General features: G+C 35.1%; 2 protein-coding genes across 6 annotated transcripts in view; both read right to left on the bottom strand.

Annotated features, from left to right (window-relative positions):
• Positions 1 to 10,892, bottom strand: part of LOC138132427 (cytokine-like nuclear factor N-PAC) — a 28,446-nt gene extending 17,554 nt beyond the window's left edge. The window contains exons 1-4 of one of the 2 annotated variants that reach the window (XM_069049902.1): positions 10,741 to 10,892; positions 10,620 to 10,656; positions 10,406 to 10,485; positions 10,149 to 10,275 (exon numbers count right to left, since the gene is read on the bottom strand). In XM_069049902.1, coding sequence (XP_068906003.1) covers positions 10,149 to 10,275; positions 10,406 to 10,485; positions 10,620 to 10,656; positions 10,741 to 10,775 — 279 coding nt within the window. In that variant the 5' untranslated portion in view covers positions 10,776 to 10,892. The remainder of the gene's footprint in view (positions 1 to 10,148; positions 10,276 to 10,405; positions 10,486 to 10,619; positions 10,657 to 10,740) is intronic. The other variant, XM_069049903.1, reaches the window with a different exon arrangement.
• A 5,807-nt stretch (positions 10,893 to 16,699) lies between these two features.
• LOC138133220 (E3 ubiquitin-protein ligase SH3RF1-like) lies at positions 16,700 to 26,884 on the bottom strand. 4 transcript variants are annotated; one of them, XM_069051050.1, is made up of 8 exons: positions 26,742 to 26,884; positions 26,178 to 26,687; positions 22,935 to 23,049; positions 22,646 to 22,881; positions 21,429 to 22,470; positions 20,981 to 21,135; positions 17,786 to 17,908; positions 16,700 to 17,607 (listed from the first exon to the last, which is right to left on the bottom strand). In XM_069051050.1, exons 2-8 carry the CDS (start codon positions 26,603 to 26,605, stop codon positions 17,319 to 17,321), a joined length of 2,388 nt encoding a protein of 795 aa, XP_068907151.1. In that variant the 5' UTR covers positions 26,606 to 26,687; positions 26,742 to 26,884; the 3' UTR covers positions 16,700 to 17,318. The 4 variants fall into 4 exon arrangements, with proteins under 4 accessions (XP_068907151.1, XP_068907153.1, XP_068907152.1 ...); XM_069051052.1 differs by having other exon boundaries at positions 21,675 to 22,470; positions 26,178 to 26,880; XM_069051051.1 differs by lacking the exon at positions 17,786 to 17,908 and having other exon boundaries at positions 26,178 to 26,880.
• Positions 26,885 to 26,996: the final 112 nt, after the last annotated feature.

Here is a 26,996-nt window from a genome sequence, read left to right as displayed (position 1 = left end):
TTAAAATTCGATGTGTTCTAAAAAAGTAAATAAACACGAGCAGAACTGTACAAACATATCGTAACATAATGTGCTGACAGCAAAATATGTAATAAGAAGTTTCCGTACTGCAATCTAAATTAATATGTAATAAAATCGTGTAGGTATATAAAAATCAACTTACTTTTAATTAATCCTGTAATAGATCGATTTTGATTTTATTAAAATGAATGCAGAAATAGGTAATTGGTTCCAACAAGTGAAAACTAATAAACATATTGTATGTATGTAGATAAATATGTGCATTTATTTGTAACTCTTAATTTGTAGATTCGCTCATGACTTGTCGATATACAGTGTGGAAACTACTTATGGAATAAATTCAGTAATTTCAAAACTAATGACATTTGACGAAAACGCTGAAACAGGTCAATTTTTATTTCTCATAATGGTTATTTTAAGTTGCTTCGCTTGTTCATGACGTCATCCATTTCTGAGCTACGTCATCACCAATTTTTTTAAACGACAACCCCCACATTTTTCTTCATGTTCTGATAGACCTTCCTATTACCTAAATGATGAATGACAATTTTTTTGAGAAAATGACAAATTTTACTTCAACCATTTCATTTAATTTTTAATGAAAAATTTTTAATTGAACTCAAACAAAAACAAACAGACATCTAAGGTTAACAATAAAATTTAATTCAAATTTATTCCATAAGTAGTTTCCAGTTTCCACACTGTATAATATGCATCTTTAGCGTTAAAGTTAATATTTACCATAATTAAAGTAAATTCATTTCGAATAGGATGAACGCCAAAAATGTGTATAAACGCATAAAATATGACCAAATATGGTATTGCCGTTAACAGCGACTTAAAATATCGACTTAATAATCTCCCTTCATCGATTTTATATTTTTGTATTTTCTGTTAAGTTTCCGGATTGTTAGTATCGGGTGTTCATTATTTATTCTCAAAGTTGCCGTTGAAGAGTCGATTGTGAACGCACCACTCGTCCGTCTGCAGCAGAGTAAAAACACAAACAACGCAAAAATTGAGGTTGGATTTAAAAAGCTGATCCGTGACCTGTAATCCGGGGTGCGTTCATAATCGGCTCTTCAACTATGTAACTATGACCATTTAGTCTACATTTTTTTAAAACTATAATTTCGAACTTCTATATAGAGGCTTGGCTGTTTTTGGAAAAATGTGAATAAAGTGCATTGATGCGTAATCAAATATATTTATGTACATGATACTAAAGTCTTGTATCACATTTCGCTAAACCTTCCTTCGCTGATGTAATAATATTTACATCAATGACAAATGGAGCTTACCAATTCCGTTATAACGTGTGCTAAAAAAATTATGGTCGCCTGGTGCGTGCTTTTGTTTCCTTAAACGTATGGCGTAACTTCCAGAACTGTCAAATATTTCGTGAAACAGAAAGTGTAGAACGAAAGAGTGGAAATGGACGAGCATCAACACGCATTTCAGAAACAGTTGAAAGGGTTAGGGAAATAATACAAGGTGTTTCAAAACTTTACAGAACATGATTTAAATATGCTATACTCAATAATAAATCATTAAAAAAAGTCCCTTTCTGTATGTGTAAGATAAAGACTTGCGAAGGCTGGAACAAAGAGATCTTGCATCTAAACGCTCTATGTGTGTATTTTTAGTTAAATTGCATATTTTAAGATGCCCATATCCATATGATTGACATGTTCCATTAAAAAAATCTTGTTTTCCTTCTTTTACCAGGCTTTCGAAAAGCTCGTTTTGTTTTCATCTTTTTTAAATTTACAAATGGTAACACTGATTTACCTTACAATTTGGAATGTCAAAATTTAATAAAGTAATAAGGCAAAATGTGTCAAAAGTGTCAGTGTCAAGTTGAGAATACAAAAATGTATTCATTTCAAGAGTACAGCGGTATGTATTTAACGTTGGGGGTGTGTAATTCAAATTATTTGGCAGCATCAAAATTGTATGCAGAAATACAGGTGTCCCAGAACTCGTTCCCCATAAAAAACTGGCCAATGCCGACGACAATCTAGATTCCAAGAATGCAAACGAAGAAAAATTAATGACAACATAGTTGTGAGACGTATAAGATCCACCAATTCCAGAAAGGGAACTCCAGGAGCGCGGTCATAAATTATGGGCGAAGGTAGAGTGTGGGGAATATCACGTGACTGTAGTGCCACTCCGGCATTATGAACGGAATCGGGTAAACGCGCGTTCTTTGTTTTTGTAAATGTCAACATTATCAAGTCACATTTAATTGTCATCTATTTAACCACCTACTTAAATGAAGATCAACAGATTAAAAGTGCAATTTGATGAAAGAAAAAGAAAATTGATTATTTCTGGGGCAATTTGTTCTGCAAAAAAACTTTTTCCGCAGTAAAATTTGTTATCACCAGATTCAATACAGGAAGGGGAAGAAGAGGATATAAGTGTGGTTGCATAAGGAATACCTTTAAGAATTGTTGGATATGTCGAACGGATTGTACCGGGGTTAACCAACAGACAATTTCAAATGCATTTCCGGGTCAGCCGTTCCAGTTTCGAAAATTTTGACCCTATTATTGAAAACTTGATTTAATAGTAGTTTATTTAACGAGTTCGTGTGTAATTTGGGCTTTTTTTGGCATGAGTGAGCCAGTTTAAAACTCGAGTGAAACGAGCTTTAAAGGTCCACGAGTGCCAAAAAAAACCCAAATTACACAAGAACGAGTTGAATACAAAGTAGTTTTTTGTTCGACGAGCCCCCCCCAAAGGCTCCAAATCGCTGAAAACCTTTAAAATTAACTTGACGTTTCGTTTTGACAAGTTGTCAAATTGATCAAAATCCGTTCACACAGGAGAAAATTCTCAAATTCTGACAGTGTCGAACAAAAAAAATGTATAAAAACAACCTGCAGACAGAGATTTAAAACATATTTTTTTCACGTAGCCGCCGCTTCGCTGCCGCCAGATATTTGACAGACGTCAAATCTGACGTATGGGTAATTTTTCCCGCACCGCAAGACATCGGTAACATGGGCACACTCCTTGTGTCACTCTAAACATTTGTGAACGATCTGGGGTAGCGTGATTATTCCCGCAGTTTAAATTTATGAACGGTGTTTGGGTAACCTTTATACCTACCCAGAGTATTTATGAACGCGCTCCTAGTGTTAATGTGAATAAAATTGGTTGCTAAGCTATATTATCACACTGTCAGAATGACATTTCTGCCAAAGTGCATCAACATGTTAGGTTAAGGCAGATGTTATTCAAGATGTCACACTCTCCATCGATCACATGAATCTAGTTTTTTTTTTTTAAATAAAACAACAAATGGCGGTTCTGAAAACAACCTGGTTTATTCTAATGCACGTGAGTTTATCGTAAAAAAACAGGAGAAAAGGTATAACACAAGCCAAAAGGGGTTATGAAACGAAAAATAAATACAATCAGAGGAAGTGCTCAAAGTGGCCACCATTCATTTGCAAGCATAACCGTGCCAGTCGCAAAAGACTCAGTTTAGAATTCGTAAGCATTTCAGGAGTAATTGTGGCAAAAGCTTCCTGAACTCAACCCCTGAATTGTTCTTCTGTAGCAATAGGGCAATAGGACCGCACAGTGTCGTGGACCACTACAACTTATCAATCGATGAGGATACTAGTTGATCAAAAATTTCTCGAACTTGTCGACTGAAGTGTGGTAGTGCGCCTTCGTGTTGAAACTAGCCGTTAGCACAAAAAAGAAGTGGAATGTCTTCAAGCAAATTGTGAAGTTCTACGTTCAAAAATTCTCCATTCAAAAGTTCTGCTTGAATGTCTCGCGCTTACCATGCAGGAAATTTAAAAGGTCCTACCTAAAGAGGGAAGTTAGCTGACATGTAAACTAATTTCTATTGAAAACATACCAGTCATACCACACGATTCCCTAATAGACCAACCCACAAATTTATATAAAATCGTTGCTGAAATGCTCTTGAAAATAGAGCATATAAATTTATTTCATTTCCACATTCTCCGTAAATTATCAACATTTCCATATAATAGGTAGTACCCTGACCAGAAACTCTTTAGAAGACTTGACCGGCGAATGCGAGAAACTGGAAACTTAATGCCATCAACATCACATGGAGAAATTGGAAGACCTTGTACGACAAGAATACCTGCCTTAGAAGAAGAAATCGAAGGAAATCCTAATATTAGTACTCCGTATCCTTCCTCGATATTTTTAAGTCAATAATATGTACTTTAACACATTCTCAAAAAAGAACGTTATCATCCGTTTCATTACACAAAAGTTCAAGCACTGACGAGAGAAGATTTTTTAAGAAGAGTTAATTTTTGTAACTGGTTCAGCAACAAATTGCAAGTGATTCCAATTATTTTACAAAAAAAAAAAATCTGTGGACTGAGAAATCAATTTCCACTCGAGATGGTATTTTTTATGTCCGCAATTATTACTACTAGACTGTACAAAATCTTAAGTATTTCGCCCCAGAAATTTTCAACAGATTTTCAGAAAATGTTTGGATCGGGAATTTTAAACACTCATGTGTTTAGTACCAGTGATTTTACCCGATCTACAAAATCATGTTGGATTTTTGAATTTACTAAGTATGTAATCAACTTCAAGAATTTGTGGATGATCTTCCTATACGAAATATGTAACTGCAACTGGATGGTGGCACCGTCCATTTAGCTGTACCTATTGGATAGGTCTTGGTGGTTCGATAGCTCGGCCTCTCAAATCACCTGATCTAAATCCCTTGGTTTTCTTTTTCTGGGGCCACTTAAAAAGATTTAATTTACGAAACGCCACCCGACACTCTGAGCAATTAATGACAGGATACATAAAGTTTGGAACAAAATTCATAATAGCATTATTGTTTTCAACTGTCATGAATTCTCATTTTTCTCCTTTGTAAACTGCCTCCTAACTGCTCTAAAGCAAAAAATAGCAGATAACCAACTGTTGCCCTAGACAACACATTCAAAGAGACATTTCTTGAAAAATTTCTCAAAACTGTCAAAAAATCAATTTAAATTACATTTACACAGAACCTCGTTGCATAAATAACTATTATGTGATGTGTTTAAGAAAATAGTTCGGCAGGTCAATTTTATTTTGACAATCCAACTTGAAAATTTTTAACCAACCAAATTGCAGCATTTTTTAAATTTAGACCAATCAAATTGATTTATAATGACAATCCAACTCGAAAATTTTTCAAGCTTTTTTTTGAGTGGAAGTAAACTTGACATTTATAATTCGAGTTTTGTTGCCTGCAATTAAATTCAAAAAACTGCCTGAAAAAATTACTCGTCCTTTACTCGTCCTACGGACTCGTAATTTTTTCAGATAGTTTTTTTCGTTAAATTGCTAGGCAACAAAATTCTCATTGAAATGTCAAGTTTACTTCTAAAAAAATGCTCGTGTAATTATCAGTGAAAAAAATTATGTCAAAATGAAACGTCAAATTTATTAGGTCAACTCGATAAAAAAATTTCTCGGTGGATTGTCAAGTCGAATACAATTCGTGGTCTAATTTTTTCTTCTTTTCGTTGCAAAAGCTATTCATGTCTTAAATGACAAATTTTGTTGGAAAAAATTTGACCACTTAGGCCCGGTTGTATAAAGCTTAGTTAACATAGTGTCAGCTAACAACGCGTCAAGTAGGAAATCCGACCATTTTTTTGGCTGATTCAAATAAAATGTTAAATATCCTCCAATAAGATCGCTTGACATTATGTCAACTTTAACAACGACTTGACATCGCTTTATACAACCGGGTCTTATTGTATTATACAGGGTTATTCTAAATGATTGTAGTCGAAGTAGGCGATGCCCATGTTATTACATTTTTGCCGCTTTCATGTGAACTGTCAGTTTTGTCGCTGTCACTGTCATTTTTTAGGTGAAAAGTGCGGTGATGGGATTTTTATTTATTTTTATTAAATTAACGATTGAATCCAGAAATATTGAGTTGTTTTCCAATCAATTTTAAAAATACTGAGTTGTTTTGCACCCAATTTGACTCTCGTGTATTCACTATTCACATTATTTTGATGTTTTTTTATGTGGAGCGGCAACCATAAATTTTACATTTAGTTTTCACGCCTACTTCGACTACGATCATTTAGAATAACCCTGTATATGAAAAATGCCATCCTGTGACGTGCAATTTGTTTAAATAACGTCACTGGTTTTTTGCGCAATGATGTCATCACCAATTTTTTTAAATGACAGCACCCACTTTTTTCTTCTCTTTCTACTACCTAAACGATGAATGAAAAAAATTGGTACCTTACATAACAATTTTTTTGAGAAAATGGCAAATTTTACTTTAAAAATTTGGTTACGGTTTCGCGTTAATATTGACCTAGGAAATTGCTGTGTACCATTTATTGGCGATAGCTTTGGAACAGCCTGTATAAAATGAAGTGAAAACTTCAATTTGTCATTTATCATAACAAATGAAGGTACGATTAAAACGAGATTATGTATTTGAGGGATTTGTCAACTAAAAGACGACTCAAGTTTGGAAAAGAGCTAGCTCTCACGGCCTGGTTGACGACAAATTCATTTGTCATTCGTTATGTATGTATTTTATAATTTTAATATGTACAATTTTGCTATTTTGCTCTGTTTTCAATCTTCATGTAAATCAAGGTGTCTAATCTAAGCGTATTGTACGAACTGTAATTGATAAAACGTACAATGGCGGACAAAAAATTTCGTCCACAACTGTCATTCCACTCACGTATGCTGTAAAGCAGCCTTTAGGAACGAATAACATCACTTCACTTGTTGACATGTGTCAATCAAATTGTGTCTATAGTTGACTCAAGTTGCAAAAAACCACTTTGCCTTTGCAACAGCAACAGCACTTTTATGGCATTAGTCTTTTGAAATTACTTTAAAACTGTACTTATATGGAAAATATTCAATCCAAACTATGATTTTCTTGTCCCTTTGTGCCTTTATTTGGTTCAAAAATATTTAAAAAATGCTGCTGGAAATGACAAGTGGTTTTCTGCAACTTGAGTCAACATTATGTCCTTATGGGTGACAGTAATAAATGTCAAATTTTAATTTGCAAACGTAAATCATAATGACAATAAAGGTTAATTTACACGCAATTCTTGTGATATGACAGGAAAAGGGTGGACGAAATTTTTTGGCCCGAATCATAGAAATATTCCTAGTCCAAAACATAACGACGCCATCATTAGATAACGTCAACACATTACAGTAACTGGAAAACATGAACGTATTACTGCAGACAACTTACTGATGATGAGGATTTCATGCTACAGAATATAGAATGACGTTATTAGCTGCTAACACCGTAACGCAAATGATGAAGTGAGCTCACTATCATGAAATGATTATCTGAAATGACACTAAACCTACGTTATCATTTGACGCATGTATAAAATATCAAAAATTTAAAAAAAAAAAAAAACGTCACCCTCACTAGATTCCAAAAAAACTGTCAAAATATAATCAAAATTTTTGAACAGTGTTACAGTTGCGGCCGTGGAACAGTTTACATCATTATTTTAATATTGTGATTTTGTAAAAAATAATTGGCGTAGTGTTATCAATGAACCGAAAGTTGCAAAACGTTATTAATAAACAAGGGGTCTACAACAAATATTAATTTGCAAAAAATTATCCTTTTACCTATTTGTTAAATAGTTAAATAAAAACGCCTGCTAGCTAAATGTAGATGTAAACTGTTCTGTGGCCGCAATTGTAGTAAACAATACATTTTGCCTGCCGATGTAATTTTAAAATCTCGTGTTGTCACAACAATGTGTTAACAATAATAAGATATAAAAATATTCAAAGTCACGGTTCCAATATCACATTTTAATAAAGAAAAAAATTAATCCGTTAATTGTGTAATTTTGTTATTAATTTTTATTGCGGAATCAGGAGAGGATTTCCCTTGCCATTCAACGTGGAAACGCTGCAAGCATTCGGGCACTTTTCCAGATTCCGCATTACTATCGGAAATTTTTGTATTGTAAAACAAAAATGTTATGTATACTCCGTACTCTGATAGATTGCACGTTTTTTGACAGAAGACAGACACAGAAACTGGTTTGGCGGAAATTAATCTGCAGGGATACAACGGTTTTCTACATAACGTGAAACAATTGAGATGGAGAGTTTAGTATTTTTCACTGCTTTATGTTTTGGAACTAGAATTTAAAAACGTGCAATCTATCACCGTACGGAGTATACCTACTTAACTTAAAGATAATGTTCATTTTGTTTTAATATAATTTACGTTTTATTTCATTAAAAAGCTTAACAGGGAAAACATTACAATTAATGACAGCCAATAAATATGTATGTCTTAGCTTATGACCGTTTCACACCACAGCATAAATGATTTCATATAAATGTTCATGAAGTGAGCTATGGATGTGTAAAAGTACCTTTAGATTTTTCAACAAAACCGGACTACAGTTGTTTTTTTCTTTGATCTGAGTAACCGAAAGAGAATTTATTTTTGTAGTATTGAATTACTGCAAATTTCAAATTGTTTTGTATCGAGGGCCTTTTTTATGTTGGTGACATCAAATTTTGGAAATGTCAGCCAATTTGACGGTCCTTAATTTAAAAATTGAAAAAAAAAAACAGCATGTTTTTTAATATTTTCATAAACGCTGTTAGAAAAATACAAAAACAGGACGTGTCGAAAAGCTCTTGCAGCATTAACGTAATGTTATTCTGAGAGTTAAACTAAAATAAATAAATTTTTGACATTCCACATAATCAAGAAGTGACTTTAAATTTTGTTTTTTTTGACAAAATCACGAAATTAAAAAAAATATTTCTCGCGATTATCCATCTAATCCAATAAATTTGTTCTACCGTTATTTTTACTTCAGGTGTGTACAATTTATTCATACAATTCGATTAATAAAAAATACCTGTAAATTTAGCAATCCTCGAACCTGTTCAATAAATTCTATCCATGTGATCGCAAATCAACCTAAGTAAATATAGTTACAGTTTTTTACATGAAAAATAGCAACAAATAACTTACTAAAATATATTTTCAAAGCTACCACAAATAAATAAAACAAAAATCATTGTTTTATGTGATATGGAGATAGTTGCATCATTTCAAACGTTGCGTGCACGAACGAGCAAAGTAACGTTAATTAACATCCCATAAGGCAGTAAAAAAGATATTTAGTATCGTCTTTCGCTTTCATCTTCCCTCCTTTTCTATTCTATTGTAAATTGTTTATTTAAAACATGATTTTCCGCAATATTTTTCAATTCAATGAAACCAAAGATGGTAAAAGAACTATTATTGAAAACAACCAGCTAAAGTTAAAAGCTTTGTTTGTTTGTTCTTCAAATTAACGTTAATTAATATCTCATTAGATTTAAATTTGAAAATTCTTAACCATCTTTAAATTTTCAAAACCTATTGGATTCCAATTGAATGGATTTTAGTCTGGAGAAATAATTAAGTACTACCAACCTTGCCACACAATAAATTTTAGGATTTGTGTCCAAAAAATACTTCTTTTTGTAATAGGAATAGTAGTACTAATCGACATGCTAAAATGTCCTACAAATTATCTATCATGTCTCAGAAGTTAATAATGCACAAATACTACAACACAGTAAGTGTAGAGGAGGTTATGGCTATAATAATCTTAATTTTGGAACAGTATAGTCTTAAATTACGATTACAGAATGTGTAATTACTAATTAGTTAATGTAACTAAAGAAATTTAAGAAACTAGTCAAATTAATTTCACTTTATACCAAATTCTAGACTGGTAATAAAATTTGTAGGTAGTGAAAGCAATTAATATACAGTTTTTGTGTAAACTAAAATTAATCAAAAATTGCCACAGACTATGAAATAATCTCACTTGATTGAACTTGATTTGAATTGAAGAGATTTCTTATATACTCTCCATCATAATATTGTTCGTAATATGGGAAATTAAAGAATATTAGATAAAAGTGATTCATTATTGTTACATAAAAACTATTCCAAACTGATACACTGACCTCATCTAGAACCCACAACTGTGAGTTGCAAAAGCAGCAAATTCTAGGACCACTGATAACACTTCTACCAACAAAAAACACTTAAAAAATATACTTACATTTCTCTTGGTAATGTAATTTTCAATGTCAAGAACAGCCTCCTTGAAAGGTGCTGTTTTGCACAAACCAGTGAATTTTTCCTTAAACTTTTCATACGGCTTGATATTGTTGTCCTCAATCCAGGCACTAAAACACAAAAAAGCGACTGAGAAAACCCGCGAAAAGTACGAGTCAGAATTCGCGACACCAGCCCTCCAAATAGGAGTCCCAGCATACAGGAATTGTAAACAGACATGACTTCGACGAAAATACTCACTAATTGTTCGAACCAAAGAAATAAATCCAATGACTGCCTTTCTTACTTTGTTTCTTAGAATTGGGTCCCGGTTTGACGACCTGTCCGAAAAAACAAAATTATTTTACCAAGACAGAGAAGAGGCGAATTATTAGGTTAGACATGGAAAGTGACGCGCGCGCAAAGCTGGGGAGGGAATAACGGTTGGGTTGAATGTCGGCGGTCTAATACTTACACGGGCAGGCCACGGGGAAAATCCCTTCATTTTCGCCCTGAAAATTACAAAATCGTCATTAATTGAACTTTAAATAACATAGTTCATTGTTGTAAGGTTAGAAAAAATTCCTATGGCTTACCAAACAAGATCTCCTATTTGCGGCTCGTAGTCCATCCTTCACAAGCTCACCCTTGCAACGTCAAACTCAATCTGAATTTGTTGTGCCGCGCTAGCATCAAAATAGTCTTCTCGGTACATGCGCAGTGAAGAAGAGACGCGGATGCCATTACGAATGTTTGGCAAGAAGAACGACAGATGGCACTACCACACATAAAATGACTACATTTATAAAAATCATTACTAAAATTATAAAGTGTGAATTGCAGTACTTATAAACATCTTATAAATTAACGTTTATCTTTCAATTATTAATTTCTTCAACTAGGACAATAATAAAAATTATATGTAATTCTTGTATGGATCTTGCATGTTATGGCAAATAAACTACGCGGGTAATTTTGAAAAGATTTTACTTATTCTCTTTCTGATACTTCGAAATCAAAACATCATTTAATAAATACATTTTTTATACACAATTGTCAATTTCTTCATTCAAACTGCATCAGAAAAACTATTGTAAGTACCAATCATTATACGGTTGGCTTCAAAAAAAAACGGGAACTGTCAGAAAAAGTTCTGTCAGAAATACTACTGCCAAACAGACACAAATCGACAAATTAAATTTCCAATTCACATTAGGTCAAATTTCATTTCCCGTTTTTTTTTTGAAGCCAACTGTACAGTGCCTTTTTTTAACGGTGGCCATAGGGAAATACATGCTAAAAAGTTTAGGGTGTGTTAATGATCTTTTTAGTAGGAATTTTTAAGTGAAATTTGGTAGGATATTAGATTAGTATTTTATAAATCAATTTCAGTTCGGCCCATTGTACAAAACAAAATAATCACGGAATTAAAGCAAAAAATAAGTTTATTAAATTTACCACGTGGCTTGCCAAGTATAGTTGACTCAAGTTGCAAAAAGCACTTGTCATTTGCAATAGCATTTTTTCAATATTTCTGAACCAAATAAAGGCATAAAGGGACCAGCAAATCATAGTTTAGATTGAATATTTTCCATATCATATAAGTAAAGTCGGTACAGGTTGCAAAGAAGCAGGGGAAAAAAATATGTTGGTAACATTTCTGGTAATTTACAATACTTATAGTTGGCGACGTTGGCGCTTCTTTCTTTCATGAGATTTAAAATCCCTGTCAAATTGATATAACGTTTACAAAGAGAACGTTTATCCAACATTCAATAGTAATATCGTGTTTTACTAGTTAGTTTTAATTGAGTAAACTGGGCTATAACTAGTCTGTTGTTTTAACCCACGTTGCCATTTGCACCGTGGGTTATAACATACATAACCCACGTTGCCATTAGCACCGTGGGTTATTAACGTTCATAACCCATCGGGAGCAGAATTTCATCAATAATGTCATTATCTAAAAATTTTGGAATATTGGATAAAACGTTGTATGGCATACGTGGGTTATTAAGTACTACCCACTCGAGGTAATAACCTACTCGGGCAAGCCCTCGTAGGTTACAAATACCTCTCGTGGGTAATATCTTAAATAACCCACTTATACCATAAATAACTATTAATACACATAACCTAAAAGTCAGCAATTTGACAGTGCATTTGACAGTTAAAAAAATGTAACTAGAATCCCGACGCACACCAAACAAGTAACTGTTGCAGTCGTTGCAAACATCGTTGCATTAGGCAAATTTCTCAATGTCGGTTGCAAGATGCTTCTTTGCATCCTGTACCGACTTTACAGTTTTAAAGTGATTTCAAAGGACTAATGCCATAAAAATGCTGTTGCAAAGACAAAGTGGTTTTTTGCAACTTGAGTCAACTATAGGCTGACGTAATGTAAACCCAACAAACATCAAACAGTAATAATTTTCAATGGTCACCTTTTCAAATAAAGAAATTATTGAATGGGATGGACTTTGAAAAATGTGCAGTTTTATTTCATAAACATAAAACATAGGAAATCATCAAAATAAATAAAATCCTACATACTTTAACAATATTAAACTATTTTAATTATTTTTGAATTTCATTTCATAAATTGTTCAAACTGTCTTCCATGGGCTGCAAGACACTAACCAAGACGATCGTCGAACATTTTGTAACTGTCTAATGAATGATTATAAAACCTCCTGGGTAAAAAATAATGTAACAAATTGAAACTACAAGTACTTTTTTTTAATTAATTCCGTAATTATTTTATTCTGCAGTATAAAATAAACTGAAATATAGAAAATTGTATTGATAACATAATTACATAACATTTTTGATTTACAATGCAAAAATTTCCGATACCTAATAATGAAATTGATTTATAAAATCCTAATCTAATATTCTGCCAAATTTCATTTACAAATTCCTCCTAAAAAGCTTATTAATACGATCCAAAATTTTTGTCATGCAAATCCCTATGGCCAGCGTTAAAAAAAGGCAGTGTACAGAAGAGTCAAGTTTTACCGCCCGATCGTAAACACTCGATTTAAAATTGGCAAAAAATTCAGGAATTATTGTGTCTCGTTGTAGAACGTTCTGTAAAAATTTCAATTTTTTTAATGAAACAGGTAAGTGTTTTGGACTAAAGTTGATTCAAGTTGCAAAAAACCACTTTGCATTTGCAACAGCACTTTTATGGCATTAGTTATTTGAAATTACTTCAAAACTGTACTTATATGGAAAATATTCAACCCAAACTATGATTTTCTGGTTCCTTTGTGCCTTTACTTGGTTCAAAAATATGAAAAAAATGCTGTTGCAAATGACAAGTGGTTTTTTGCAACTTGAGTCAACTGTACCTATTTCATTCGTAGGTAGAGGTAAAGTCAAAACGAAACATGACATCACGTGGTTTGCGCAGAAGACGAATGTAGATCAGTTGAATCACCACCGACTCTACATATGTAGAGTGGTTGAATCCAGTTTACGTATATATGACAGTGGCGGAGTTTACGCTATAGAGGGTGTTAGGGTAATGTTCTGAAGATGAAGATTCTAACGCTGTTCAAAAATCAAAAAACCATTGTGGTGCAAATAACACACATTTTTCATGACATTTCCTATTCGTTATCACAGTGACAGATAAGTCATCTGCACCACAATGGTTTTTTGATTTTTGAACAGCGTTTATTAAAGGTTGTACAACAAAAGTACACTCACCGGCAGAAAAAGCGGAACACCATTATTATTTAAAAATCTATCGTCCCGGTGTGTGGTTGCTCTTTTTCGACCAGATTCAGGTCTTCTTGTGTACTGACCAGTCTCTTGAAACCTTCTAACAGCTCTGTGACCACTAGCAAGAGGAGCCTCAGTAGCATTAGCTGCATAATGGAAACAACAACAGTCTTCAACCAAAGCTACTGCTGTGGCAATATTTACACCAGCTAGAGGTATTTTTTTACGTTCTGCACTTAAATTCGAAGTCAACAACAATAAAAAATTACAAAAGTTAGAAAAATCTAACCAGGTTGCTTGATTATTATAAAATTGGTAAATTTAAGAAGATTTTTAAGCAAAAAATTTGTTTGTTTGCTAATGCTCAAGGTTATGTTTGCTATCATCGCCTCCTGGTCAAAATACATCAAAATAGGTATAATGGGAATAAATTTGTTGTTGACTAATTAGTATTCCGTTTTTTTTATCGGTGAGTGTAGATGACCTCGGTGTAGAATTTCTTTCATCAGATGAAGAAAATTGAGTTTTGGTCGTGTTTTGGTTAAGTGTTTGCCCCTAAACTGACGACTGTATGATACGCCCCTGTCAACGGTAAATTGGAGAACGCACATCCTAAGCTCCGCCCTGTCATGTTTCGTTTTGACTTTAGCTCTAGTAAGGTCTTGTGACTCTGTTTTTAAAGCGTTTTTGCGGTCATTCGTGTTGCAATTTATTAGAGCTTCCAGAAGCGTCTCGTTCGGAATGGAATTTATGGACTTGATGAATTTAATGTTTAACCACATTTTTGGTTTATTTATTTATTGCAGATACTCTGGTTTACATATTATGATGCATTTAATTTCACCCTGTATACTTGAATATACAGGGTAGACCATCGTATAGCATATTTGCCATTAAACCCTTTTTTAATTGAAAAATCCACCAACAGTGCATTTTACCTCGAAAATACAACCGACAACGTCGCCGACTTTTGTTTTTAGTGTGTCTGCAAGTGTCAGAAAAAAGTGGGGTTATGAAAGAAAACTGTTGGACAGTCGTTTTGGTCGTAGTTCATCGTGTTTTTTATTCTCATTTTATTATTTCACTCAAAAAGTATGATATGGTACTGGTAGCTAAAACCTTTTTGTACATAATTATTTTGTGTTTCGTTTCAACAGTTCAATGTCAAATTTTGGCGGGAGGTTGAGCCAACCCAAAAAAATTAAACTTTTTCTAAGGATTTCTTTTTTTCTGCCAACATAATTCAACAGGTGGTGGATTTTTGATTTTGAAACAGATTACTCTCGTGTCAAAAATGGATTACTCCCTAGGATTTAGGGATATTCGTTACTAGGTTGCCATAAATTTGGTTAGGTTGGAGGCTATGTGGTTTCTGGTGACAAACAAAAGATATCCCAAAATGTAAGACAGCAAATTAATTGTAACAGTTGCAAATGACTAATTTCTCGCTAAGCGATAATGATTTTTCGTTTTACAATCAATTTTGGTTACTGGCGACATATTTATTTGGAGTTAATCTCTCAATTCAAAGTAACCAACCTTAGGCATTCAAAATAACTTTTGAAAACTCTAGTTACACACAACATGAAAAACGTTATTTCCCTAAAAAGTTCGAATTCTATGGAGTAATCCATTTTTGACACAAGAGTATACATAACTTAAACACATTTTTACGCAGACCTATGTCATCTTATTCAAGATTGGAAATTTTGTTACTGTAGTAATGTTATTCATCCTAAAAAGATTCTGAATGCTTGAAATTTTAATCTTCTAATATTCGGCCTAATAATTATAATATGAAATTATTTCCCAATTTCTTCTATTGTAGAAGATTTCCACATTTATACATAAAATAGTAAATAAAATACAGATTATAACGTAAAAAGAGGACCGGACTCGATGCCTCTAATTCACTTCTTATTCTTGAACTACACCCACCGGCAGAAAAAGCGGAACACCATTATTAGATATTTAAAAATCTATCGTCGCGGTGTGTGGTTGCTCTTTTTCGACCAAATCCAGGTCTGCTTGTGAACTGACCAGTCTCTTGAAACCTTCTAACAGCTCTGTGATCAGTAAGATCAGTTGTAGGCGGAGCCCTAATAGCTGCATAACGAATGCTACGACCGTCGTCAAACAAATGCTCGGGAATATTTAAACCAGCTAGAGGCATTTTTTTACGTTCTGCACTTAAATTAGCCGTTGACAAAAAATTACAAAAGTTATCAAAAGATATAAAATCTAACCAGGTTGGTTGATTATTATAAAAATGGTAAATTTAAGAAAAGAAGATTCTTTAAGCAGAAAATTTGTTTTTATGCGAAAATACCCTACGCTAATGCTCAAGGTTATGTTTGCTATCATCGGCTCTTGTTCAAGATACATCAAAATAGGTATTAGGGGAATAAATTTGTTGTTGACTAATTAGTGTTTCGCTTTTTTGCCGGGGAGTGTATTTTAAAAGTCTATTTGATCACTTTTCTAATCTGTGTGGAAAACAACAACAAAATTAAGAAGTTTTTAACAATGAAACATTCTTCCCACAGTGGAATTAATGGATCAACTCCGTGATTTGCAAACAAGGGTTTGACATAAAATAATAAAAACACCACACACTGGCAGATTGCCTTACTTTGTTGGCAATGGTTGAAATTATTTGCAGGAAGTATCACACATTTTCGGATTTACTTAGGAATGAGAACGTAACCTTCGTAAATGAACCTTAAATTTAAGATGATTTAAACATTTTTTTTTAATTAAATGAAGAACGAAGCCATCTACAGGGATACAGTAATATGCCGTAAGGGTAATGGGGTAGAGAATGACTAATGTTGCAATTAAATGTAATATTATACCAGAATACACTTGAATTTACAATATTTTGTTAATCCACATGGATAAAAAATATTTCATATTACTAATCAACACAATTGTTTCATATTCAGTCATTGTTTGATTTTCAAAATAAAAATTAGAGAAAAATCCAAAAAATAGAGCAAATTAAAATAAGAAAAAATCGTGATATGTCGATAAAAAAATCCGCCACCCCAATAAATAATGTCTTTAGGTAACAATTGTTCGCAATAAATTAAAATTATTATTATGTAACTCAATGTAAATACATTTTCTTGAACACATCATGTATCCTATTCAATCTATACATCATTTGCAATGATAGAGCCTTCACTCTTTACGACTATACCTAAAAAAATACCAATTTTATACAACTTTAAAACTTGTTATTTACAAATTCCCTACCCTAAAAAGAAACAATGGCGAATAAATCTAAGTAGAGTAACAGTCATGGCTACGTGGACACGATTAATTGAGCTAATTAATAACAAATACAATTTTATCTATTTGGTTACGGTTTAGAACCTTTGGCCGGGACCATCCGACTCGACGACCTCCGTTCTAGTATAAATTTTAAACACCTTAATCTATTTCAAGCGGGTTTTACGAAACTGGCAGGAAACAGTCCCGTCCTGCCGGTCCGCTGCAACGTTCCTTTATACCATCCGTCCTCCCTTTTCTTATGTACATAGATCAGATCGTCCTTTTGCAACTCCAATTCATACTCGCTGTTGGGCGGATATGGAATTTCGCATCTGAACAACTCATGCACGGTCTGCACGCCTGTTTTCGCGCGATTTCCGGCGTCTAACGAATTTGACTTTCGATGGTGATGGATGTCTGGGCTTGAGGTGGAGCTTCCTGCTGGATTCTCCGCCGTTCTATAATTCCCACTCGTGTAAAACATGTTTCGAACAAAAATCGAAGCGTTCAAAAGCAATAGATATTATCATCACACTTATTATGTACAATCAAGACAAACAATGAAGCGAAAGCAAGCGAAATAAATATCGAGCTACGTGATGGGTTATCGAATTATTATTGTACGTGCAGACACACCTTAGATTGTGCGTAAGAACACTGGGACGTTCTTTATGTTTAAGGCGCTGAGAAGTCGAACCAAAAAGACGGTGATGTTCGACCGGCTGTATTTGCAGCAGTTGGCTCGGGCAAGATCCAGACCTAAAGGTAAACACTCACTTACATGCACAAGCATTATGTTATTGTAACCGCACTGCGCTTTTGTTAAGCGGTTTGTTTGGTCACATGGATGCACAATTACAAATCTTATTCTTATCGTTCCAGAAGCACTCAGGTACTCTACAATTTGCTTTCAGTCCGACACTAAAACTATTTTTCTAAATACTCCTTTAAAACTCGAGAATAAAGATAAGTGAATCTAGCTACAAACATGTGAAACAACGTGAATTTTTCATTTGTTTTTAGCGTATACAAAAGAAGCCAAGTGCTACTTTCGGTTAAAAATATCAAATAAAATATGTTTTGGGAAAATGCAAACAGTTGAAATATTATTACCAAGAGAGAAATAAAAGACACAAAGTGGTTAAAATAAAAGATTTAAGAGAGAAACTTACAATAAAGAAGAGAAATGGAGAGAACAACGTTTAAAAACCATCCAAAGGTAGCTACTGTGTTAAAGAGATTCTAAGAAACGCAAATATACAGAGCGTTGGAAGAATGCAACTGCGGCAAACCAATTACAGTAGATTTGACACATAAAGAATAAAATTTAAAAAAATCTATAAACAAATGTGGAGGAAAAATTTAAAAAGAATGCAAGATGAAGTGAACTGAAAACTAAAAAATATAAAGAAAACAAAATAGCTTCGAGGTACTCTAATGCAGGTACTACTAGGGATAAAAAGAATTTTTCAAAAAAAAAAAAAAAATTAAAAACGAAAATAGAAAAACATTTAATATAATATTTAAAAAAATATCTAAAGAGAATAAAATAGAGGGGAAAATATTAAGAATTTTTGAAAAAAAAAAAAAGAAATAAGAAGGTCCTTCTAAGGATTGGTGAACATATGACATAAGGTCCGTGGACAAATAAAACTGGGGCACTTAAAATTTAATCTATGTAAATCAGACCATTGAATTGTCAATATATTTGTCAGTGTCTATAACGGGTGTTTTTTTTTATTTGGCGTCGAAGTAGGCGTTGAACTGTCGATTGTGAACGCACTATACAGGTTACGGATCACGGATCAGCTGTTTAAATCTTACGCTTTACACGAGTGAGTGGTGATATCTCAATCGACTCTCCAACGCCTACTTCGACGCCAAATTTTAAAAAACACCCTTTATAATACATATGTCATACCAAAGTTAACCTATTTGTGATAGAGCCGTAATTAAACGATGCAAATTTGTAAATTTTGACTTATGTGATTGTCATTTTTGTCCCAGTTTTATTTGTCTGTACTGTACATATTTATTATTCGTAAATGACAAAGTGAACAGAAGAATAGTGCATTAACGAGACATAAAATTGACAGATAAAATGTGAATAAATATATTGTAAAAAAAGATTTCAATATGTATAATGAAAAAAAATAAATAAAAAACAAAACATACGAATAACAATAAACCTTAAAAACATTAATAAAAGCTATGAAATATGTAGTTGTTAACGGTGTTAAAAATGAAATATAAAGAAATGCCAATAAGGAAGGCTGCGGTATGATAAAGTCAGTGAAAAAAGATTTAAACAAAAAATTATTAAAAAGAATAGGATCGAAAAGTACCAAGAAAATGCTTTGTTAATAAGAGATAAGGGCGCGAGAATAAAAACACACGAAAAAGAGAAAAGAGCAAGTATAAAAGGTGTTTCTTTAAATTTGGCGTCGAAGTTGGCGTTGAAGAGTCCATTTTAAATGAACAACTCGTCTTATTACAGGGTAGGTAAATAATCCGCTAGTAATGAGACCATCGCAAACGACCCAAAATGTTAACTAGTGATAAAAAGTCGTTTTAAAATATGATAAAAGAATGATTTTTCAAACTGCAGATTAAAAACACAAACCACGGCCTGCTGTATTATGTAATGTAATTTTATTAAAAATGCATTATGAAAATGTTTCCGAGAAAGAGCCAATTTCCGCCGATGAGGGGGCCACAAAACAGGTGCTTCACCCTTAAATAATAATCAATGTGCAATATAACAGAGAACACTAAACATAAAAACTACTAACAATATGGGAAAGATTCAAAAATTTAATTTCAAAACAGCAAAAAACAAAGAGTTTTTTGACTTCAAATTCAAAATGTCATTTTAACAAGAAACATTCTCGGTGACAAAAACTTCAGATGAATAATATCCCCAAAAAGCGCCCGTACACTAGCGCTCTGCGGGGATCACTCAAACTACATTTTGAACAGGCCGGAGGCCGGTTAAAATGTAACAGGTCGTGACACAAACAACGGACAAAGTGAGGTTAGATTTAAAAAGACTGATTTTTCAAAATCCATATTGAAAACACGCAAAAAGTAAGGTTAGATTTAAACAACTGATCACGAGTTGGAATCCGGTGGCGCGCTCACAATCGACTCTTCAACGCCAAATTTAAAAAAAACACCCGTTAGAAATACACAGACCAACTAAAAATTGCTGAAGTACGATTTAGAAACAATGGCTGAGCAAGAAAAGATGAAAAGAAATATGTATTGTGAAATCATAAAACATTGAAGGGGACCGAACTGAGAAAGATGTAGTAGTGTCTTTTAAATTTAGTTTTAATCAGCGAAAGATCTATTGTCACAAATAACTACAGAGACAGATGTAATAAAAAGAAGCAGTAAAGAAGAAACTTTTTGATATTTTTAAAGCCAGGCATCATTAACTGGAGCCTCGTCATAAAATACAGAATCAATAAGTAACTCAACGTGTTTATTAATGTAACGTTAACGAGATCGGCGCGATTCCGAGTTTAATCGAGAATCACCTAAAATAACACGTTCCCGTCCACATCAGAAGTGAGTTAAAGTTTAAACGGCTTCGGTGGCGTTGCGGCTGAGGAAATTGGTCAGACCGTAAAAGCAACGAGTATTAATACCGTTCGCTTCCGTTAGAATTAGATAAATAAACACTGCAAACGATTAACATAATTAAGCTCATTTATGTACAGTGACACGGTTGGCTTTTTCTTAATTGAACGTTACAATGCAAGCAAACAAAACAAAGTTATAACGGCATGCAAGAGAAAAAAGGAAAAAATATTTTTCTTTGTATACCTGACATGGACAGGATGCGCTGTAGCAACACTAACCGAATCTTCGAAAACAGGATTATCCATGGAATATGAGGATGGAGGCGGTGACTTGGATCGTTTAATGCTAGTAAGTCTACGCATTAAACCGACAGTACCCTTTTCCTTACGGTCCTTGCACTGCCAGACATAACCACTATTTTTATTTTATGTGATCGGTATGCGCGTCCGAAACGCGTTCAGCACAAATAATGCGGTCCCGAAAACGATCTCGTCACGACGACAAATTCGAATCATTTTACACAAAGCGACAAAATAGTTTTCGGGCCGCGTATGCAACTTCAAACTCTACAATTACTGGCAGTTAATCAGATACGACTTTATTGTTGTTTAGATGGTTAGTAAATGGACACATGTCACAGTAACCACAAAAGAAACAAGCAAACGGTTAAACAAACGACAATTGAACAAACCTTCTCTGCAGGCTTTGCAACTGTTGCACTACCCAAACTCAGATGTGTCGTGTTCACACTGGACATAACAGCGCTACTACTGCGTCCTAGAGGCACAGCGGCATTTTCCTGCTGTCCATGCCAGCTGGACGAAATAGTATTTGTTGCAGTAGCAGGACTAACAGAACGTGGCGGCAACTCAGGGGGTAAATTGTTATAGGTTTGGCGTGGCGAAGTCACACTTTTGCCACTCCTTGTGAAACTTACGGCAACTTTTGGATCGGACGAAGACCCCTTCATGTATGCAACGTAGTTCCCCGGGAACACGCCGCACTTCTGGGTGCGATTCGACGTACCCTTGTACCACCCGTCCTGACACCGCTCCGTCACCATGTAGATGCCTCCCTTGCGCAGCTCCAGCTCGTCCGCCTTCTGCGGCTTGTACGGATACAACGCCACGTAAGGCGCCGGCAATTTTATTTCGTCCGGATTCGCGCTGCCGGATCTCTTGTTCCTGTCGTGGCCGTGGCCGCTCTGCGATTGGGTCTCTGCCGTTACTATCTCGGCAGAGTGTCGGTGAGTATTTTTGTTGAAGTTGACGGGAGTCAGACCCGTGAAACTGTGACGCTTCTCTTTGTTGTGCTGGTGGGAGCGACCTTCGGGGTGGTTGGAGTTCGACGCGGCGCCGTTAGGGGAACGCTGAGGGGTGCTGCAAGCAGTCGAATTTAACAAAAGATCCGGCTTCTGGACCAGGCCGCGCGGGACCCCGGGTTGAGAGCGCGGCGGCGGCGAGGCCGGCGAAGATGGCGCTGTGCTCGAATTCGACGAAGTGTTACTGGAAGACACGTTGGGCGTCGTGGTCGACGAGCTTCCAGAGCTGACGGTCGAGCTGGAATCCGACGTGACCAAAACTTGATGGACCGGAGTCTGCTGGACGAAAATAGGGACATTTTGTTGCGCCGGTTGTGGCACTATTGTTCTAGAATGGTCGGTCGGTATCAACGGGGTACTGTCTTCAGTTGTCGGGGTTGGTGGCGCAACTCTCGACGGTCCCGGTTGGGCACTGCGATAACGAAAACATCTCAGATTTGTATGAAAAAACTGGCAAAACCTTGATCGCCGACTCTAATCTCGATGATATAAATCAGTTGCTCGTATTTACGGCTGGTTTATTTAATCGAGTTATTTTAGCACGAATTAGAAAAACACATGTTAAATGTGGTAAAACAAATACTTACTTTGTTGATAGTTTCATGAGAGAGCGTGCCAGATTATTTAATTCGACGAAAGTCAGAGGAAAAATTCCGATCCTCCCGTCGAGTTTTCCCTCGGCCCAATTCTCGTCGACTCGTCGGATCACGTTGATTATGTCGCCCTCTTTGAAAACGAGACAACCCTCTTCCTCGTGTTTGTCCGTTTGGAAATCGTAAAGTGCCTTGCACTGAGGAACGTGACTAGGTAGAGGAGTTATGATCTGAAAACGGACGGTGTGAAAGGAAAACAACCAGAACAGACGAATCCTAATACCTGGACGTAACTTAGGGGGAAAAGACCTTGTTTTCCGGCACATTCTCCTTGGTACCAGTGAGCATCGATTCTCTTCTTCAGAAATATTATGTCGCCACGTTTGAAACTCAAATCACTGAAAAATAACAAAAAACACAATCCCTTAGAAAAATCTAATTTTTACAAAGCTTTAATAAACCAAAATGAGACTATTATAAGTATAGCCTTTTTTAATTTTCGCACAAAATGCTACTCCCAATGTAGATAAATTATCTTTGGCTTCCGCCGTTATCGTTAGCCGATTTCCAGTTAGCTTCCTGCTTCTTCTGCAAGTTTATGATTGCAACTCGCGTCGATTGGATCGTCGAGATAATTCAACGAGATTAATAGCGAATACACGTCCATTGTGGAAAAGTATCAAGGGTCTCAATGAATCAGTGATTTGCGATTCGTGCCGACGATAGATTGGTGAATGAATCCATAAAAAAAAATTACGTCACTAGAACATTCCTTCTCCCGAGACTCCTCTATCGATCAAACCCGCATACCTCTAATAATGTAATTTCAGATAGAGAACCCTATCTCAGAAGACCACTGAACCGACAAAGTACTTTTTTGCCGACTTCGCAGCAGAATATGATTGAAATAAGCGCGCAGAAAATACGATAAAAAATATATTCCGTCGTTAGATTTTATCGTGAAGGAATTTTTGATTTTTCGGACGGATTCCTGAAACCGTTCTAAATTCAAAAATGTTATAGCAGCTAACAAAACAAACAGTGGTACGTCTGTATTTCGCTTTTTAGAATCGTTAATCAGAGATTTCTCTGACGGTTCAAATTTACATCGCAACGCAAATTGGACAAAGACGAATCAATAATGTCCTCATGGTACAAAAATGTTCACAAAAAGATGATGTGTAAATATACAATATGATAAAAAATCGTATTAGAGTAATGTAAACGAAAGATGTATCAGTTCTCGCTCAACGAGCTAATTTAATCGTTAATAATTAAAGCTTTTTTATGATAAAATATTACATTAACAGCTTTTGTAGTAGGTACCTATTACTGCAGTGTGCATAAATTGTGGCGGGTTTAAATCGGTTGTTTGCCTATTTTGAATCACAAAACTAATTGAGTTATCAGGAAAGCGTTGATAAGTGACAATATAATAGTAGCAAAATTAACATTAACAATAGTTTTCTTCTATTAACAATTGTATAATGTTTACATTAGTCATACTAGGTATTTACGGTTACACGGTTTATCTGCACTCGTCAATTTGTTGTAAATTATTCAACGCAATAACCGTTATTTCCTAGACGAAAAAGTAGAAAAAAGGAAGATAATTAAAGCAAAAGTTGCTTGATTGACGCTGCAGTCAGTTCTTATTGCCGTGATGGCAGTTCTGCGAAAACGAGTTAGTCAATTATGACATCATTCGAAATTCTTGCTTCGTCTCTTGCATTCTACATTTTTGAGAAAATGAAATGTTGTAAAGCAAGTAAAAAAACTTGTTTTGCCGAATTAGGCAACAATATTTTTACCTACAACGTTGATTGCACTTGAAAAGCCTGATAATCTGATTGAGATACATCCATTATATCGTCTGAAAACAATGACACACACCATCAAATTAAAATTCTTTTTTTATCTTTTTGACGAAATAAGTATTACACATTTTGTAATTTTCGTATATGTACTTTTATCAAAAATTAATGTTTACGAAACCTACTAATAGTAATACAATAACAATAAAGAAACTTTTTACTACTCCTATTGCATATTACTGTAATTATTAAAGTGTTTTCCATTGGATAACATGATTCATTACCCACGGCCCGTTGGATAATATTTCAAAACTCGCTGCAAATATCATACCTAGGAACTAGTTTATAGTCCAATTGTCCAATCGCAATTTTTAATGCGTTTGTCTAATAATAAAACTTATTGATCAATTTCTCTTCAGCGTCGTAGAAAAAGTATAGTATTCTACTCGCGGATAATGGCTGTTACATACTCGCTCTGATGAATTATGCCACTCGCCTACGGCTCGTGACACAAAATCATCCTCACGAGTAAATAAATAATACCCCATATAATCCGCTCACTGAATAATATTCAATTTTTTATTTGCATGGCGGAAATTTTCAATTCTCTAAAGTCTAAATGAACAACACCTGAAATAGTACCGCAGAACTGGTCGAAACGCCAAACATCCAAAACATTCTTAGACTTATTTTAGGGAACAAATTTTCCAAATGTTTGTGTCTCCTGTAGCTGTAACACAATACAAAGCATCCAAAACATTTCTCAATTCAATTTTTTTTACCGTAAATATAACAGCAATTAGAAAATAAAAGAATTTATGCTATTAAAACAAATCTTTAAAAACAAGGTACGATTTCTGAGAATCTGCGTACAGTTATGTGGTATTAACCGTACTTAATAATTAAATGATGAAGGCAGGTGTTTCCATTACGGATAATTGTGCAGATCTTGTAAAATGTCATGGTTCATCAATTTTTACAGAATTATATTTTCTTCTCTTCACTGTATTATGTATATTGCACCTTCCATTGGAACAATTCAACCACGCTCCGCTGATAAACTCACTATAAATTGCGAAAGCTAAATTGATCCGGGATATTTACTGAGCTTGCTATATTGTATCACATAAATAGTAATTGGGCCATTTATTGACGTCAATGACAATGAGTGATTGGCCAAAAAATCACCGATATTTTTAACTAAAAATTATTTAACCCCCGCAATCGTATTTATCTAATTAATACTTTGAATGCTAATCAGTACGTCGAGATCTTCCCTAGTGACCCCAGAACTGAACACTCTCTGAGGACTGCAACTCTTGTATCATTTAGCAGCCCCTTTATTTGCTCTATCATCAGATAGATATCATACCCAAGGTCGTTATGATCAATAAGCAAGACTTTCATTTTTCATTTGGGTCACAGAGGACGGTCCTCAATGGAACCGTTATGTAACTTAAGAGACTCACCCCTGTGAGACACACCCCCTAGATTTATCCTTGACACAAACACACTTATCAGATAAGCGTGTTTGTAAAGTAAACCAAATTACATATTGACAATAATTTCCGAGAGTTCGTCACTATCATACCCCAAACAATCTGCAACCCATACAGTAATACTGAATTTGTGATAAGTTGGGTTAATTGGGTGAAACAAGATTGTGGAGTATCATCATTGTTATCTCGATATGACACAATTTCGTAACTTACCCCGCTTCTTTTTGTTCATAATCGTAGAGAGCTTTGGCGTAGGGTTGGTGTGGTACAAGCTGTGGGGAGGTCTGCTTGTTGTTGATCTTCCTGTCCGGAGTCCCATGGTGCTGGTGCACAGGAGTGGCATGTTGGACGTTTGCAGGTGCTTGGACGTTACTCCGCAGCGCCCTTTGTTGCTTTTTGGGGACGGCGTTTTTGATCCCTTCGAGTATTCTCATGAGGAGCACGTTCGGGGGCAGTTCGTCTACCTTGATGCTGACGAGAATACGGCATTCCGGACAGCGCAGTTCTTTGTGCTTGTGCACGATCTCTTGGAGACATTTCCGGCAGAAGGTGTGCTGACAGGGGAGCACTTTGCTGGAGGTGTCCAGGCGATCGAGACACACCGAGCACTCGAGGAGGTCGTTCAGCGTTCCCTCATCCATTCTTTACGCAAAACTGATAATAACTGAATCGAGATACAGAATGCGAGCTGATGTTGAGATTATCAGATAGCGTGAGCGAGCACTAAAAATAACACTTCCATAATGAGTGATCGACATTTTTAACACTTTGAATTACTCCGTGCATGGTTAAGGTGCCCTCCACCACTTCCGGTTTAACACACAGGCTCAGTCATCGTGTTGGGCGCGGTGACCGACTCCAACTCATAACAAGCCAGAACGTGCAATCGTGCATTCTTCCTTGCGCATTGGCCTACGCGACGCGAGGGCGATCGAGTTTAATCCCCCCAATGATTTTTCTTCCGATCTGCCGACAAGTGCATCGATAGGGACTTCACTCGCGCGGTTGTCAGCACTGTTGACAGCGCGCGCT

This window comes from Tenebrio molitor, chromosome 6 (assembly GCF_963966145.1).
Source record: "Tenebrio molitor chromosome 6, icTenMoli1.1, whole genome shotgun sequence".
NCBI lineage: Eukaryota > Metazoa > Arthropoda > Insecta > Coleoptera > Tenebrionidae > Tenebrio > Tenebrio molitor.
This window is presented reverse-complemented; position numbering and strand designations above follow the sequence as displayed.

Coding starts and splice junctions, on each gene's coding strand:
- LOC138133220 (XM_069051050.1), bottom strand. CDS start 26,605: ATGGATGAGGGAACGCTGAACGACCTCCTCGAGTGCTCGGTGTGTCTC. Junction 21,136..21,428: donor TTGCAAAGCCTGCAGAGAAG/GTTTGTTCAATT, acceptor TATGTCTGGCAG/TGCAAGGACCGTAAGGAAAA. Junction 17,608..17,785: donor GTTCTTACGCACAATCTAAG/GTGTGTCTGCAC, acceptor TGGGAATTATAG/AACGGCGGAGAATCCAGCAG.